Source organism: Molothrus aeneus, chromosome 21, assembly GCF_037042795.1.
Source record: "Molothrus aeneus isolate 106 chromosome 21, BPBGC_Maene_1.0, whole genome shotgun sequence".
NCBI lineage: Eukaryota > Metazoa > Chordata > Aves > Passeriformes > Icteridae > Molothrus > Molothrus aeneus.
Genome location: NC_089666.1, coordinates 1,620,607 through 1,637,580, shown reverse-complemented (window position 1 = coordinate 1,637,580; position 16,974 = coordinate 1,620,607). Strand labels below are relative to the sequence as shown.

Genomic DNA, 16,974 nt, shown 5'->3' with positions numbered 1-16,974 from the left:
GAGGGACATGGAGGGACATGGAGGGACAGGAGGGACACAGGGACAGGAGGGACATGGAGGGACAGGAGGGACATGGAGGGACATGGAGGGACATGGAGGGACATGGAGGGACACAGGGACACAGGGACAGGAGGGACAGGAGGGACACGGGGGAGCTGGCCAGCAGCGCGGGTGTCACCTGAGATGCGGGAGCCCCCGAAGGGCTGCTGGGCCACCACGGCCCCCGTGGATTTGTCGTTGATGTAGACGTTGCCGGCGGCGTGGCGCAGCAGCCGGAGGGACTCCTGGATGGCAGCCCTGCAGGGACAGGGACAGGGACAGGGACAGGGACAGCCTGAGCACAGCCCAGCGCCTGCAGAGCCACCACACTGAGCACACAGGGGCTTGGGCTGCAGGAGGGACACGGAGGGACAGGAGGGACACGGAGGGGAGCTTGTGTCCCCTCCAGGGGAGTTTGTGCCCCCTCCAGAGGGGTCTGTGCTCACTCCAGAGGGGTTTGGAGCCCTCCAGAGGGGTTTGTGCCCCCTCCAGGGGAGTTTGTGCCACCTCCAGAGGGGTCTGTGCTCACTCCAGAGGGGTTTGTGCCACCTCCAGGGGAGTTTGTGCCACCTCCAGAGGGGTCTGGAGCCCTCCAGATGGCTCCGTGCTCCCTCCATCAGGGTCTGTGCCCCCTCCAGATGGGTCTGTGCCCCCTCTAGAGGAGTCTGGGTCCCCTCCAGGGGTTTATGCCCCCTCCAGAGGGGTTTGGGTCCCCTCATGCTCAGTTCCTGCCCTCAGGGGTTTCACACACACACACACAGCCCCTGCATTTCCCTGCTTTGGGGTTTTTTTCTCTCTGTTTTCAGTTCATGGTTATAAAGCAAAGGTTGTTATCCCTCACTATCCAGAGGAGCTGTGGCTGCCCCACCCCTGGCAGTGTCCCAGGCCAGGCTGGAGGGTTTGGAGCTCCCTGGGACAGTGGGAGGTGTCCCTGCCCTGCCAGGGAGGGCCTGGATCAGCTCTAAGGCCCCTCCAGCCCCGACCAGCCCAGAGTTCTGTGACAATTTTGGGTCATTCTCTCTGAGGTGACACCATGGGTTCACCCCCATGTGCTCCAAACATTCATATGGGATAATTCCTCACTGAAAAAAAAGATTTTTTTTGGGTTAAGAAACCCCAAAAAATGAACTAAGCTGAACTTCCAAATCATCCCTTTCCCTCCTTGCAGGAGGAGCAGCAGAAGGAAGGAAAGGAAAAGGGGGAAGGAAAAGGGGGAAGGAAAAGGGGGAAGGAAAAGGGGGAAGGAAAAGGGGGAAGGAAAAGGGGGAAGGAAAAGGGGGAAGGAAAAGGGGGAAGGAAAAGGGGGAAGGAAAAGGGGGAAGGAAAAGGGGGAAGGAAAAGGGGGAAGGAAAAGGGGGAAGGAAAAGGGGGAAGGAAAAGGGGGAAGGAAAAGGGGGAAGGAAAAGGGGGAAGGAAAAGGGGGAAGGAAAAGGGGGAAGGAAAAGGGGGAAGGAAGGAAGGAAGGAAGGAAGGAAGGAAGGAAGGAAGGAAGGAAGGAAGGAAGGAAGGAAGGAAGGAAGGAAGGAAGGAAGGAAGGAAGGAAGGAAGGAAGGAAGGAAGGAAGGAATAGGAAAGGAGATAGGAAGGGAGATAGGAAGGGAGATCCGTGGCTCAGTGCAGATGGGAAAAGCACCCTCAGCTGCTTTTTGGGGGAATTTTCGGGAGTTTTGGGACTCACTTATCCTGGGCGAAGATCGCCCCCGTGAGGCCGTAGGGGGTGGAGCTGTCGATGAGCTCCAGCACCTCCCGGTACCGATCGTCGGGGTACACGAACACCGTCAGGATCGGCCCGAAGATCTCCTGGGGAGGCAGGGAACACCACAGACCGTCAGAACTGACCCCAAAAACCCATAGACACCGTCAGGATCGGCCCCATAAACCCACACACCCTGCCAGGATGGGCCCAGAATCTCCTGGGAATGCAGAAAGTATCAAAAACCGTCAGGATCTGCCCCAAAAAACCCATAAAGACCATCAGGATGGGCCCGAAAATCTCCTGGGAATGCAGAAAGTACCAAAACCCGTCAGGATTGGCCCAAAAAAACCCCATACACACTGTCAGGATCAGCCCCAAAACCATCACACCCTGTCAGGATCAGCCTGAAAATCTGGGAATGAAGGAAACACCACAAACTGTCAGGATGGGCCCCAAAAAACCTACACACCCTGTCAGGATGGGCCCAAAAATCTCCTGGGAATGCAGAAAGTACCAAAACCCATCAGGATTGGCCCCAAAATCTCCTGGAGCCCAAAAACCCCACACAAACTGTCAGGATTGGCCCCAAAAACCCCACACACACTGTCAGGATTGGCCCCAAAATCTCCTGGAGCCCAAAAAACCCACACAAACTGTCAGGATGGGCCTGAAAATCTCCTGGGAATGCAGAAAGTACCAAAACCCATCAGGATTGGCCCCAAAAAACCCCATAAAGACCATCAGGATGGGCCTGAAAAACTCCTGGAGCCCAGAAAGTATCACAAAGCATCAGGATTGGCCCCAAAAACCCACACACCCCATAAGGATCAGTCCAAAAATGTCCTGGGAGTTCAGAAAATCCCACAAATTGTCAGGATCGGCTCCAAAAACCATCAGGATCAGTCCCAAAATCTCCTGGAGCCCAAAGCATAATACAAGCCATCAGGATTGACCCCAAAAAACCCATACAGACTGCAAGGATCAGCCCCAAAACCCACACACCCCATCAGGATCAGCCTGAAAATCTCCTGGGAATGCAGGAAACACCACAAACTGTCAGGATTGGCCCCAAAATCTCCTGGAGCCCAAAGAACAACACAAATCCTGAGGATTTGCCCCAAAAAAGCCACACAAACCATTAGGATCAACCCCAAAACCCACACACCATTTCAGGATTGGCCCCAAAATCTCCTGGGAAGCCAAAGAACAACACAAATTCTGAGGATTGGCCCCAATAAACTCCCACTCTCAGGATTGGCCCCAAAATCTCCTGGAGCCCAGAAAATGCCACAAACCATCAGGATTGGCCCCAAAAACCCCATACACCCTGTCAGGATTGGCCCCAAAAATCCCATACACCCTGTCAGGACTGGACCCAAAAATTCCATACAAGCCATCAGGATTGGACCCAAAAATCCCATACACCCTGTCAGGATTGGCCCCAAAAATCCCATACACCCTGTCAGGATTGGGCCCAAAAACCCCATACAAGCCATCAGGATTGGACCCAAAAACCCCATACACCCTGTCAGGATTGGACCCAAAACCCCCATACACCCTGTCAGGATTGGACCCAAAAATCCCATACAAGCCATCAGGATTGGCCCCAAAAACCCCATACACCCTGTCAGGATTGGACCCAAAAACCCCATACACCCTGTCAGGACTGGACCCAAAAACCCCATACAAGCCATCAGGATTGGGCCCAAAAACCCACACACCCCATAAGGATGGGCCCAAAAATTTCCTGGGTGTTCAGAAAACACCACAAACCGTCAGGATTGACCCCAAAAAACCAACACACCCCATGAGGATCAACCCCAAAATCTCCACCCAAAGGCCGGGATCAGCCCCAGGAAGGAGCAGGAGCTGCCCCACCCCAAAGAGCCTGACCCCAATGCAGGAACCCATTCCTGGGGGAGCCCTCCCAGAGCAGGGATTGGGGGTGGGGTCCCACAGGGATTTGGGATGGGATCCCCCACACCTCCCTTGTGATGGGATCCCCATAGGGATTTGGGATGGGGTTCCAAGTTGCCCCACAGGGATTTGGGATGGGATCCCCCACCTCCCTCATTATGGGGTCCTGGGGGTCCTCATAGGGATTTGGGATGGGGTCCCACAGGGATCTGGGAGGGGGATCCCCCCACACCTCTCTCATGAGGGGGTCTGCAGGGATTTAGGATGGGCTCCAGGTTACCCTGCAGGGATCTGGGATGGGGTCCCACAGGGGTTTGGGATAGGGTCCCAGGGTTCCCCACAGGGATTTGGGATGGGGTCCCCACACATCTCTCTCATGATGGGGTCCCAGGGGTCTCTGCAGGGATTTGGGATGGGGTCCCATGGAGATTTGGGATGGAGTCCCCAAAGGATTTGGGATGGGGTCCCATGGAGATTTGGGATGGAGTCCCCAAAGGATTTGGGATGGGGTCCCAGGTTTCCCCACAGGGATTTGGGACTGGGTCCCCCTCACCTCTCTCATGATGGGGTCCCGGGGGTCCCACAGGGATTTGGGACTGGCTCCCAGGTTTCCCCACAGGGATTTGGGACTGGCTCCCAGGTTTCCCCACAGGGATTTGGGACAGGGATCCCCCTCACCTCTCTCATGATGGGGTCCCACAGGGATTTGGGATTGGGTCCCAGGTTTCCCCACAGGGATTTGGGATTGGATATCCCAGGTTTCCCCACAAGGATTTGGGATTGGATGTCCCAGGTTTCCCCACAGGGATTTGGGATTGGGGGCCAGGTGTCCCCACAGGGATTTGGGATTGGATATCCCAGGTTTCCCCACAGGGATTTGGGATTGGATGTCTCAGGTTTCCCCACAGGGATTTGGGACGGGGATCCCCCTCACCTCTCTCATGATGGAGTCCCACAGGGATTTGGGATTGGATATCCCAGGTTTCCCCACCGGGATTTGGGACTGGGTCCCCCTCACCTCTCTCATGATGGAGTCCCACAGGGATTTGGGACTGGGTCCCAGGTTTCCCCACAGGGATCAGGGACTGGCTCCCCCTCACCTCTCTCATGATGGGGTCCCAGGTTTCCCCACAGGGATTTGGGACTGGGTCCCAGGTTTCCCCACAGGGATTTGGGACTGGGTCCCAGGTTTCCCCACAGGGATTTGGGACTGGCTCCAGGTTTCCCCACAGGGATCAGGGACTGGCTCCCAGGTTTCCCCACAGGGATCAGGGACTGGCTCCCAGGTTTCCCCAAAAGGATTTGGGATTGGATATCCCAGGTTTCCCCACAGGGATCAGGGACTGGCTCCAGGTTTCCCCACAGGGATTTGGGACTGGCTCCCCGTCACCTCTCTCATGATGGGGTCCCAGGTTTCCCCACAGGGATTTGGGACTGGCTCCAGGTTTCCCCACAGGGATTTGGGACTGGCTCCAGGTTTCCCCACAGGGATTTGGGTTTGGATATCCCAGGTTTCCCCACAAGGATTTGGGATTGGATATCCCAGGTTTCCCCACAGGGATTTGGGACTGGCTCCAGGTTTCCCCACAGGGATTAGGGACTGGATCCCCCTCACCTCTCTCATGATGGGGTCCCACAGGGATTTGGGATTGGATCCCAGGTTTCCCCACCGGGATTTGGGATGGGGTCCCAGGTTTCCCCACCGGGATTTGGGATGGGGTCCCAGGTTTCCCCACAGGGATTTGGGACTCGGTCCCCCTCACCTGTCTCATGATGGGGTCCCCGGGGCCCCACAGGGATTTGGGATGGGGTCCCACAGGGATTTGGGACTGGCTCCCAGGTTTCCCCACAAGGATTTGGGATTGGATATCCCAGGTTTCCCCACAGGGATTTGGGACAGGGATCCCCCTCACCTCTCTCATGATGGGGTCCCACAGGGATTTGGGATTGGATATCCCAGGTTTCCCCACAGGGATTTGGGACTGGCTCCCAGGTTTCCCCACAGGGATTTGGGACTGGATATCCCAGGTGTCCCCACAGGGATCAGGGACTGGCTCCCAGGTTTCCCCACAGGGATTTGGGACTGGCTCCCAGGTTTCCCCACAGGGATCAGGGACTGGCTCCAGGTTTCCCCACAGGGATTTGGGACTGGCTCTCCCTCACCTCTCTCATGATGGGGTCCCAGGTTTCCCCACAGGGATTTGGGACTGGCTCCAGGTTTCCCCACAGGGATTTGGGACTGGCTCCCAGGTTTCCCCACAGGGATTTGGGACTGGCTCCCAGGTTTCCCCACAGGGATTTGGGACTGGCTCCAGGTTTCCCCACAGGGATTTGGGACTGGCTCCAGGTTTCCCCACAGGGATTTGGGATTGGATATCCCAGGTTTCCCCACCGGGATTTGGGACTGGCTCCAGGTTTCCCCACAGGGATCAGGGACTGGCTCCCAGGTTTCCCCACAGGGATCAGGGACTGGCTCCCCCTCACCTCTCTCATGATGGGGTCCCGGGGGTCCCTGCTCTCCACGATGCAGGGCTCCACGTAGAAGCCCACGCTGTCGTCGCAGCCGCCGCCCGCCAGCACCGTGAGGTTGGGGGAGCTGTGGGCATGCTGGAGCCAGCCCTTGATCCTGGCAAAGGACTGGGACAGGGACAGGGCATGGGGCTGGGGCTGCAAGGGGGGCTGGGGGGTCTGCAAGGGGGTTTGGGGGCTTTAAAGGGGGGTTTGGGGGTTTAAAAGAGGGGTTTCAGGGCTTAAAAGGGGGTTTGGGAGTGTAAAAGGGGGGTTTGGGGTCTGCAAGGGGGGGTCTGAGGGTTTTAAAGGGGGGTTTGGGGTCTTAAAAGGGGGTTTGGGTTGGGACTGACAGGAAATGAGGGGGGTTTGGGGGTTTAAAAGGGGGGTTTGGGGTCTGCAAGGGAGGTCTGGGGGTGTAAAAGGAGAGTTTGGGGTCTTAAAAGGGGGGTCTGGGGTCTTAGAAAGGGGTTTTGGGGCCTTAAAAGGGGGTTTGGGTTGGGACTGACAGGAGATGAGGGGGGTCTGGGGGTGTAAAGGGGGGTTTGGGGTCTGGAAGGGCGGTTTTAGGGTTTAAAAGGGGGTTTTGGGGCCTTAAAAGGAGCGTCTGGGGGTTTAAAAGGGGGGTTTGGGGGCTTAAAAGGGGGTTTGGGAGTGTAAAAGGGGGGTTTGGTGTCTGCAAGGGGGGGTCTGGGGGTTTTAAAGGGGGTTTGGGGGTTTAAAAGAGTGATTTGGGGTCTGCAAGGGAGGTCTGGGGGTGTAAAAGGAGGGTTTGGGGGCTTAAAAGGGGGGTCTGGGTTGAAAGGGGGTTTGGGTTGGGACTGACAGGAAACGAGGGGGTTTAAGGGAGGTCTGGGGGTTTAAAGGGGGGGTTTGGGGGTTTAAGGGAGGTTTGGGGTCTGCAAGGCGGCTTTAGGGTTTAAAAGGGGGGTTTGGGGTCTGCAAGGCGGCTTTAGGGTTTAAAAGGGGGGTTTGGGGTCTGGGTTGGGACTGACAGGAAATGAGGGGGTTTGGGGGTCTGGAAGGCGGGTTTGGGGATTTAAAATGAGGGGTTTGGGTCAGGGATGACAGGAAAAGAGGGGGTTTGGGGTCTGCAAGGAGGTTTGGGGGTTTAAAAGGGCATTTGGGGGTCTGGAAGGGGGGTTTGGGGTCTGAAAGGGTGTTTGGGGGTCTGAAAGGGCGTTTGGGTATTTAAAGGGGGTTTTGGGGTCTGTGAGGGGGTCTGGGTCACTCCTCTCAGGACACTCTGCTCTCAGTGCCCTCCTGGCTCAGGAGGAGGAGCAGGAGCAGGGAATGCACACAAAACCCTCAGGCCAGGACGATTTCTGGGAGAAATTCCCAAATTTTCACCAGCAGGACACACAAGACTCAGCCACCAGGCAGCTCCAGCTGATCCCTGTCCCCACTTGGGCAGCAAACCCCACCTGGGGCTGCTCTGGGCTCACACTGTCCCCATTTCTGCAGCAAACCCCACCTGGGGCTGCTCTGGGCTCACCCTGATCCCTGTCCCCACTTTTGTCCCAACCTGGGGCAGCTCTGGGCTCACCCTGATCCCTGTCCCTGCTTTTGCCCCAACCTGGGGCAGCTCTGGGCTCATCCTGATCCCTGTCCCCAATTTTGCCCCAACCTGGGGCTGCTCTGGGCTCACCCTGATCCCTGTCCCCACTTTTGCCCCAACCTGGGGCTGCTCTGGGCTCACCCTGATCCCTGTCCCTGCTTTTGCCCCAACCTGGGGCTGCTCTGGGCTCACCCTGATCCCTGTCCCCACTTCTGCCCCAACCTGGGGCAGCTCTGGGCTCACCCTGATCCCTGTTCCCGCTTTTGCCCCAACCTGGGGCTGCTCTGGGCTCACCCTGATCCCTGTCCCCACTTCTGCCCCAACCTGGGGCTGCTCTGGGCTCACCCTGATCCCTGTCCCCATTTCTGCAGCAAACCCCACCTGGGGCTGCTCTGGGCTCACCCTGATCCCTGTCCCCGCTTTTGCCCCAACTTGGGGCTGCTCTGGGCTCACCCTGATCCCTGTCCCCGCTTTTGCCCCAACCTGGGGCTGCTCTGGGCTCACCCTGATCCCTGTCCCCGCTTTTGCCCCAACTTGGGGCTGCTCTGGGCTCACCCTGATCCCTGTCCCCGCTTTTGCCCCAACCTGGGGCTGCTCTGGGCTCACCTTGTCATCGATCACGGCCGAGAAGAAGGTCCCAAAGTCCTGGGTGGGCTGTGGGAGGCAGAAAGGAGGGGATGAGAGCTCTCCCTGCACCCCAGAGCTCCCTCAGCTCCCCCAAACCCTTCCCCGTGTCCCGGGAGCTGCGGCAGAGCCGGCCCAGCCCTCTCCGCAGAGCGGCTACAAGTTAATTTCTAATCAGGGCCAGGAGCTGCGGGGCGGAGGGGGGGATGAAAAGCTCGGTTCAATGGGAATTAGCAGCCGGTTCCCGCAGCCCCTAATCCCATCAGCCTCCCGCTGAGCCGCAAAGCCCTTCAGCAGCCCGGCAGCTCGGCTCACATCTCCCACTTTGATCTTGCCGTGCTCCTCCAGCAGCTTCTCTTTGATGTGGGGCCACAGCGAGGCGGGCGCGTAGAGCCGCGAGCAGGCCGAGCATTTCTGCCCGCCGAACTCGAAGGCCGAGCGCAGGGTCCCGTGCACCGCGCTGCCCACGTCCGCCGAGCGGTGCAGCACGTGGAAGTTCTTCCCGCCGCACTCTGCGGGACCGAAAAGGGCACGGGAGGAGCTGCCAGGGCGGGGCAGAGCCCGGAATGGGGCTGGGGCTCTGCCCTGCTCCGGGGGGTACAGGGGAAATGATGTCTGTGTATGTGTTTAGATGTAAGCACATATAAATATAGAAAATACTATAAATGAGATTATAAATATAAATATAGATTATATACTATAATATACTATAACATACTATACTATAATATACTATAATGTAATATACTATAATATACTATAGGAACTGATGTCTATAAATGTTTATATATCATGATATCTATAAATATATAAATATATATAATGATGTTCATATATAGTATGATATTATATCTATAAATATATATAATGATGTTATAATATACTATAATATTATATTATATAATATAATATAATATAATATAATATAATATAATATAATATAATATAATATAATATAATATAATATAATATAATATAATATAATATAATATAATATAATATAATGATGTTAAAATATAATATGATATTATATATATTTATATATCTATATAATTAGAGGGGAACTGATATTTATATATGTTTATATATAATAATATCTATAAATATTTAAATATATATAATGATGTTATAATATACTATAATATTATATTATATTATATATAATTAGAGGGGAAGTGATGTCTATATATGTTTATATATAATTATATCTATATATAAATATAGATATAATGATGATATATAATATAATATAATATAATATAATATAATATAATATAATATAATATAATATAATATAATATAATATAATATAATATAATATAATATCTGATGTCTATAAATATGTTTATATATAATGATATCTATAAATATATATAATGATGTTCATATATAATATGATATTATATATATTTATATATCTATATCTATATAATTAGAGGGGAACTGATATTTATATATGTTTATATTTAATACTATCTATAAATATTTAAATATATATAATGATGATCTAATATACTATAATATTATATTTATAATTAGAGGGTAAGTGATGTCTATATATGTTTATATATAATGATATATATAATATAATATATAATATAAATTTTTCTATCTATAATTAGAGGGAAACTGATGACTATATATATGTTTAATATATAATGATAAAATAATAAACATATATATATGTTCATATATAATGATATCTATAAATGTATAATGATGTTTACATATATTATAATATTATATATATAATTAGAGGGAAACTGATGTCTGTATATGTTTATATATAATGACATATATAAATAATGATGTTTATATATAATATAATAAAATATTTTTATATAAAATATATTTTATATTTTCCACGTATTTGTGACGCTGCAGTTCTTCAGTGTGTAACTCCAAACCCCACACGCAGTGCCAGCTGCTGTTCTCCCGTTTGGGGCAGACACAACAATTCCTCTCCAGGCCTGGCAGGCAAGGACACCTCACTGCCTCAGGCCCCCAGAGATTCAACAAAAGGGAGCTGGGGGAGCAAACTTGGGGTGAATGGCTTCATTAGCTGAAGCTGTAATTGGAGGATTAACCCCCAACATGCAAATGGACCAAAGTTATCAAAGTGTGAAATCCCGTGAGCCGTGGTCCAGTTTTGGGTGCAGCCCCTGCCTGAGATGCACCTGAGGGGGCCCTTCAATGAACAGAACTGCTCTCAATTCCCCTGATTTCGTCTGGCTCTGTTTTTAGGCAGCCCCAAAAGGCATCAGGACAGGAAGAGCCGTGAGCACAGGGGCACAACCCTGGAGCAGGCAGATGGAACCCATGGAAAAGGGACCAAAGGGACCAACCTCAATTCCCAAACGTTGGGGTCCAACCACCACCTCCCCACCCTAAAATCCCACCTTGTGCCACCCCCACAGCTCTGAATATCCAGGGATTTCCTGCCCTCAGGGGTGGGAATGCTGCCCCTCTCCTCCCCTGGCACAGGAGGAGCTGCCCCCCGAGCCCTGAATCCAGGGGGCAGTTTTGGGTGCCCCAAAAGAAGGATTTAAATGTATTAGAGAGCATCCAAAGGAGGGCTGCAAAGGGAGTGACAGGTCTGGAGGGGAAGCTGATGAGGAGAGGCTGAGGCCACCTGGATTGTTCAGCCTGGAGGAGACTGAAGGGAGACGAGAGGGGCAGGCACTGACACTGATCCCCTCTCTGGTGACCCGAGGGAATGGCCTGGAGCTGTATCAGGGCAGGTTTAGGTCGGATTTTCAAGGTTCTTCACCCAGAGGGTGGCTGGGGGCTCCCCAGGGAATGGGCAGAGCACAGAGCCCGGCAGAGCTCAGGAAGAGTTTGGAGGATGCTCCCAGGAACAGGGTGGGGTTCTTGGGATTGGCCTGGGCAGCGCCAGGAGCTGGACTTGGCTGATCCTCGTGGGTCCCTTCCAACTCAAGCTATTCTGTGGTTCTATGAAGCAAAAAACAAACAAACAAAGGGGCAGGGGGGGCTGGTACCTCCAGCCAGGCGTGGGAAGTTGCGGTAGCGCTCCAGGTTATCCGAGACCTGCTTCCAGAGCCGCCGGAACGTTCTGGAACACAGGGAGAGGCTGCTCAGGGCACTGCACACAGGGTGCTGGGACCTGATGGGAAACCCTCTAAAAAAAGGGATGGGAAATCCCCCCCCCAAAAAAATGATGGGAAATCCCCCCAAAAAAGGGATGCTCTGATGGGAAATCTCCTAAAAAAGGGATGGGAAGTCCCCCAAAAAAGGGATGCCCTGATGGGAAATCCCCCAAAAAAAGAATGCCGTGATGGGAAATCGCCTAAAAAAGGGATGCCCTGATGGGAAAGCCTACAAAAAAAGGGATGGGAAATCTCCTAAAAAAGGGATGCTCTGATGGGAAACGTCACAAAAAAGAGGGATGAGAAATCCCACAAAAAGAGGGATGCCCTGATGGGAAATCTCCTAAAAAAGGGATAGGAAGTCCCCCAAAAAAGGAATGCCCTGATAGGAAATCCCCTAAAAAAGGGATGCTCCGATGGGTAGCCCTCCAAAAAAAGGGATGGGAAATCCCCCCAAAAAAATGATGGGAAATCTAAAAAAGGAATGCCCTGATGGGAAATCCCCCCAAAAAGGAATGCCCTGATGGGAAACCCTCCAAAAAAAGGGATGAGAAATCCCCCAAAAAGAGGGATGCCCTGCTGGGAAATCTCCTAAAAAAGGGATGCTCCGATGGGTAACCCTCCAAAAAAAAGGGATGGGAAGTCCCCCAAAAAAATGATGGGAAATCTCCTAAAAAAAGGAATGCCCTGATGGGAAATCCCCCCAAAAAGGAATGCCCTGATGGGAAACCCTCCAAAAAAAGGGATGAGAAATCCCCCAAAAAGAGGGATGCCCTCCTGGGAAATCTCCTAAAAAAGGGATGGGAAGTCCCCCAAAAAGAGGGATGACCCAATGGGGAAGCCCCCCAAAAAAGAGATGCTCTGATGGGAAACTCTCCCAGAAAAGAGATGGGAAATCTCCTAAAAAAGGGATGCTCCGATGGGTAACCCTCCAAAAAAAAAGGGATGGGAAGTCCCTCAAAAAGAGGGATGCCCTGATGGGAAATCTCCTAAAAAAGGGATGCTCTGATGGGTAACCCTCCCAGAAAAGGGATGGGAAATCCTCCAAAAAAAGAATGCCCTGATGGGAAAGTCCACAAAAAAGAGGGATGGGAATTCCCCCCAAAAAAGGAATGCCCTGATGGAAAATCTCCTAAAAAAGGGATGCTCCGATGGGTAACCCTCCAAACAAAAGGGATGGGAAGTCCCCCAAAAAGAGGGATGCCCTGATAGGAAATCCCCTAAAAAAGGGATGCTCTGATGGGTAACCCTCCAAAGAAAGGGATAAGAAATCCCCCCAAAAAAATGATGGGAAATCTCCTAAAAAAAGGAATGCCCTGATGGGAAATCTCCTAAAAAAGGAATGCCCTGATGGGAAACTCCATAAAAGAGAAGGATGGGAAGCCCCCCCACCCAAAAAAAGGGATGGCTTGATGGGAAAAACCCCAAAAAAGTGATGCCCTGATGGAATATTTCCTAAAAAACTGATGGGAAATCCCCCCAAAAAAGGATGCCCTAATGGGAAACCCTCCAAAAAAGGGATGCTTTGATGGGAAACTCCACAAAAAAGAGGGATGGGAAATCCCCCCAAAAAAAGGAATGCCCTGATGGGAAATCCCCTAAAAAAGGGATGCTCTGATGGGAAACCCTCCAAAAAAAGGGATGGGAAGTCCCCCAAAAAGAGAGATGACCCAATGGGGAAGGCCCCCAAAAAAGAGATGCTCTGATGGGAAACCCTCTAAGAAAAGGGATGGGAAATCCCCCCCCCCCAAAAAGGGATGCCATGATGGGAAATCTTCTAAAAAAGGGATGTTCTGATGGGAAACTCAACAAAAAAGAGGGATGGGAAATCTCCCAAAAAGAAGGATGGCCCAATGTGGAACACCCTAAATAAAGGGATGCCCTGATGGGAAATCCCCTAAAAAAGGGATGCTCTGATGGGTAACCCTACAAAAAAAGAGATGGGAAGCCTCCCAAAAAGAGGGATGCCCTCCTGGGAAATCTCCTAAAAAAGGGATGCTCTGATGGGAAACGTCACAAAAAAGAGGGATGAGAAATCCCCCAAAAAGAGGGATGCCCTGCTGGGAAATCTCCTAAAAAAGGGATGCTCTGATGGGAAACTCCATAAAAAAGAAGGATGGGAAGCCCCCCCACCCAAAAAAAGGGATGGCTCGATGGGAAATCACCCAGAAAAGGGATCCCCTAATGGGAAACCCCCTCCAAAAAGGGATGCCCTAATAGGAAACCCTCCAGAAAAAGGGATGCCCTAATAGGAAACCCTCCAGAAAAAGGGATGCCCTGATGTGGAACACCCTAAAAATGGGATGCTCTGATGGGACATCCCCCAAAAATGTTTCCCTGATGGGAAACCCCCCAAAAAGAGGGATGGCCTGATGGGACAGCCCCCCAGAAAAGGGCTGCCCTGCACAGGGCAGTGGGACTGGAGCACAGGTATCAAACAAAGGCTCCACACAGCAGCTCCACGGCTTTAAAAATAAAAAATAAACTGTTGCAGGGAGAGGTATGCAGAGAGCATCCAGAAGTTTCTGTTCCTCCCCTTTCCCCCCTTCCCTTCAGGCCTGACTGTGACAAACCCCTGAGCTGGAAAACAATAAAAATGGAAATGGCCTCGCAGCAGGAGGCTCAGGCACCAGCACAACGCGAGCTGTGAGCTCCCAGCTGGGCAGGCCCTGCTCAGCAGAGCATGGCCCGGCCTGGGGAGGGGTCTGACAGCCCCTGCAGGGACCCCTCAGCACCTCTGACACCCCATGGGACACAGCCAGAGCCCAGGGGGCAAACCCAGCTGGGGGGAAATCAAACCCAACTGGGGTACAAAACCCACCTGGGGGGAAACCAAACCCAGCTGGGGGGAAATCAAACCCAATTGGGGTACAAAACCCACCTGGGGGGAAACCAAACCCAGCTGGGGGGAAATCAAACCCAATTGGGGTACAAAACCCACCTGGGGGGAAACCAAACCCAGCTGGGGGGAAATCAAACCCAATTGGGGTACAAAACCCACCTGGGGGGAAACCAAACCTAACTGGGGTACAAAATCCACCTGGGGTGCAAACTCATCCAGGGGGCCAAACCAAACCCACCTGGGATACAAAACCCACCAAGGGGCAAACCAAACCCACCTGGGGGGAAAACCAAACCCAGTTGGGGTACAAAACCCACCTGGGGCACAAACCAAACCCACCAGAGGGCAAAACCCACCTGGGGGGGAACCAAACCCATCTGGAGTGCAAACCCACCAAGGGGGCAAACCAAACCCATCTGGGGGGAAAACCAAACCCAACTGGGGTAAAAAACCCACCCTGGGATGCAAACCCAACCCACGTGGGGGCAAACTAAACCCACACTGGAAGCAAACCAAACCCACCCTGGGGTACAAACCAAACCACCTGGAGGGCAAACTCATGTGGGGGACAAACCAAACCCACCTGGGGTACAAACCAAACCCACCTGGGGTACAAACCAAACCCACCCTGGGGTACAAACCCACCCTGGGGTACAAACCCACCCACAGCACCCCTGGGAGTGTCCCTGCCACTCTGGCTGTTCCTGTGCCCAGAGCTCAGCCCCAAAGCCAAAACCACTCCTCTCCCAGCACCAAACCCCAGCTCAGCCCCTTTTTGTCACCACTTTGAAGGCCCTGTTTCCATGTAATCATGCAACCACGCCCTGCCAGCTGCTGCAGCCCATCCAGTGCCAGGAGGAGCCCCCAACCCCTCCCTGTCCCCCTTGTCCCCATTGGAGCCCCCAGCCCCTCCCTGTCCTCAGTTCCCATTGGAGCCCCCAGCCCCTTCCCTGCCCTCCCCCTGTCCCCATTGGAGCCCCCAGCCCCTCCCTGTCCCCCTGTACCCATTGGAGCCCCCAGCCCCTCTCTGCCCTCCCCCTGTCCCCATTGGAGCCCCCAGCCCCTCCCTGTCCCCCTGTCCCCATTGGAGCCCCCAGCCCCTCCCTGTCCCCCTGTCCCCATTGGAGCCCCCAACCCCTCCCTGTCCCCCTGTCCCCATTGGAGCCCCCAACCCCTCCCTGTCCTCAGTTCCCATTGGAGCCCCCAACCCCTCCCTGTCCTCAGTTCCCATTGGAGCCCCCAGCCCTGCCCTGTCCCCCCAGTTCCCAGAGGAGCCCCCCACCCCTCCCTGTCCCCCTGTCCCCAGAGAGGCCCCAGCCCCTCCCTGCCCTCAGGGAGCCCCCAGCCCCTCCCTGTCCTCAGTTCCCATTGGAGCCCCCAGCCCCTCCCTGTCCTCAGTTCCCATTGGAGCCCCCAGCCCCTCCCTGTCCCTCCTGTCCCCATTGGAGCCCCCAGCCCCTCCCTGTCCCCAACCTACGGCACGCTGCCGGTGAAGTTGAGGCCACAGAAGTGCTCGGAGCTGGTGACAGTGTCCCCAAACTCGGGGCCGTCCGAGGGCACGAACTGCACCACGTTGGGCGGCAGCCCCGCCTCCAGCAGGATCCTGTAGACGGCGTAGCTGGAGAGCAGGGCCGTGTCACTGGGCTTCCAGAGCACCACATTCCCCTGGGGACAAAACACCTCACAGGGCCGTGTCACAGCAGGGCTGTGTCACTGGGGACACACCACAAACACCTCACAGGGCCGTGTCACTGGGCTTCCAGAGCACCACGTTCCCCTGGGGACACACACACAACACCTCACAGGGTCGTGTCACTGGGGACACAGCACAAACACCTCACAGGGCTGTGTCACTGGGGACACACACAACACCTCACAGGGCCGTGTCACTGGGCTTCCAGAGCACCACGTTCCCCTGGGGACACAACACCTCACAGGGCCGTGTCACAGCAGGGCCATGTCACTGGGGACACAGCACAAACACCTCACAGGGCCGTGTCACTGGGGACAAAACACCTCACAGGACCATGTCACAGCAGGGCTGTGTCACTGGGGACACACACAACACCTCACAGGGCCATGTCACAGCAGGGCCGTGTCACTGGGGACACACACAACACCTCACAGGGCCATGTCACAGCAGGGCCGTGTCACTGGGGACACACAGAACACCTCACAGGGCCGTGTCACTGGGGACACACCACAAACACCTCACAGGGCCCTGTCACAGCAGGGCAGTGTCACTGGGGACACACAGAACACCTCACAGGGCCGTGTCACTGGGGACACACCACAAACACCTCAGCAGGGACAGCTGAACTCCCTGGAAGCTGTCCCAGAGAGGTGGCACCTCGGGGACACACAGCCTTTATTTCTGTGTTCCCTATTATTCCATATATTCCCTATATTATTCCATATATTCCCCACACACGTGTGGCTCTGTTGGATTAGTGACATTTCCCAGTACTTTTCCACAGCCTTTCCCCAAGCCTCAGGGGTACAAGGCCCCAGGGCTGTCTTGGCTCTTCCAGGGAACCAAAGGTGGGAACAACTCTTGGGATATTTCATGGACACACAGCCTTTATTTCTTTTCTGTGTTCCCTATTATTCCATATACTCTCCACACTGATGTGTAGCTCTGTTGCCTGTTGGATTAGTGACTGCATTTCCCAGTACTTTTCCA

General features: G+C 53.4%; 1 protein-coding gene across 1 annotated transcript in view; it reads right to left on the bottom strand.

The window, feature by feature from the left end:
• ALDH4A1 (aldehyde dehydrogenase 4 family member A1) overlaps nucleotides 1-16,974 on the bottom strand; it is a 31,454-nt gene that overhangs the window by 4,283 nt on the left and 10,197 nt on the right. Inside the window, exons 8-14 of the mRNA XM_066563948.1 lie at nucleotides 15,769-15,956; nucleotides 11,342-11,415; nucleotides 8,658-8,854; nucleotides 8,325-8,372; nucleotides 6,137-6,289; nucleotides 1,718-1,839; nucleotides 179-297 (exon numbers count right to left, since the gene is read on the bottom strand). Of these exons, the coding sequence (XP_066420045.1) occupies nucleotides 179-297; nucleotides 1,718-1,839; nucleotides 6,137-6,289; nucleotides 8,325-8,372; nucleotides 8,658-8,854; nucleotides 11,342-11,415; nucleotides 15,769-15,956 (901 nt within the window). The remainder of the gene's footprint in view (nucleotides 1-178; nucleotides 298-1,717; nucleotides 1,840-6,136; nucleotides 6,290-8,324; nucleotides 8,373-8,657; nucleotides 8,855-11,341; nucleotides 11,416-15,768; nucleotides 15,957-16,974) is intronic.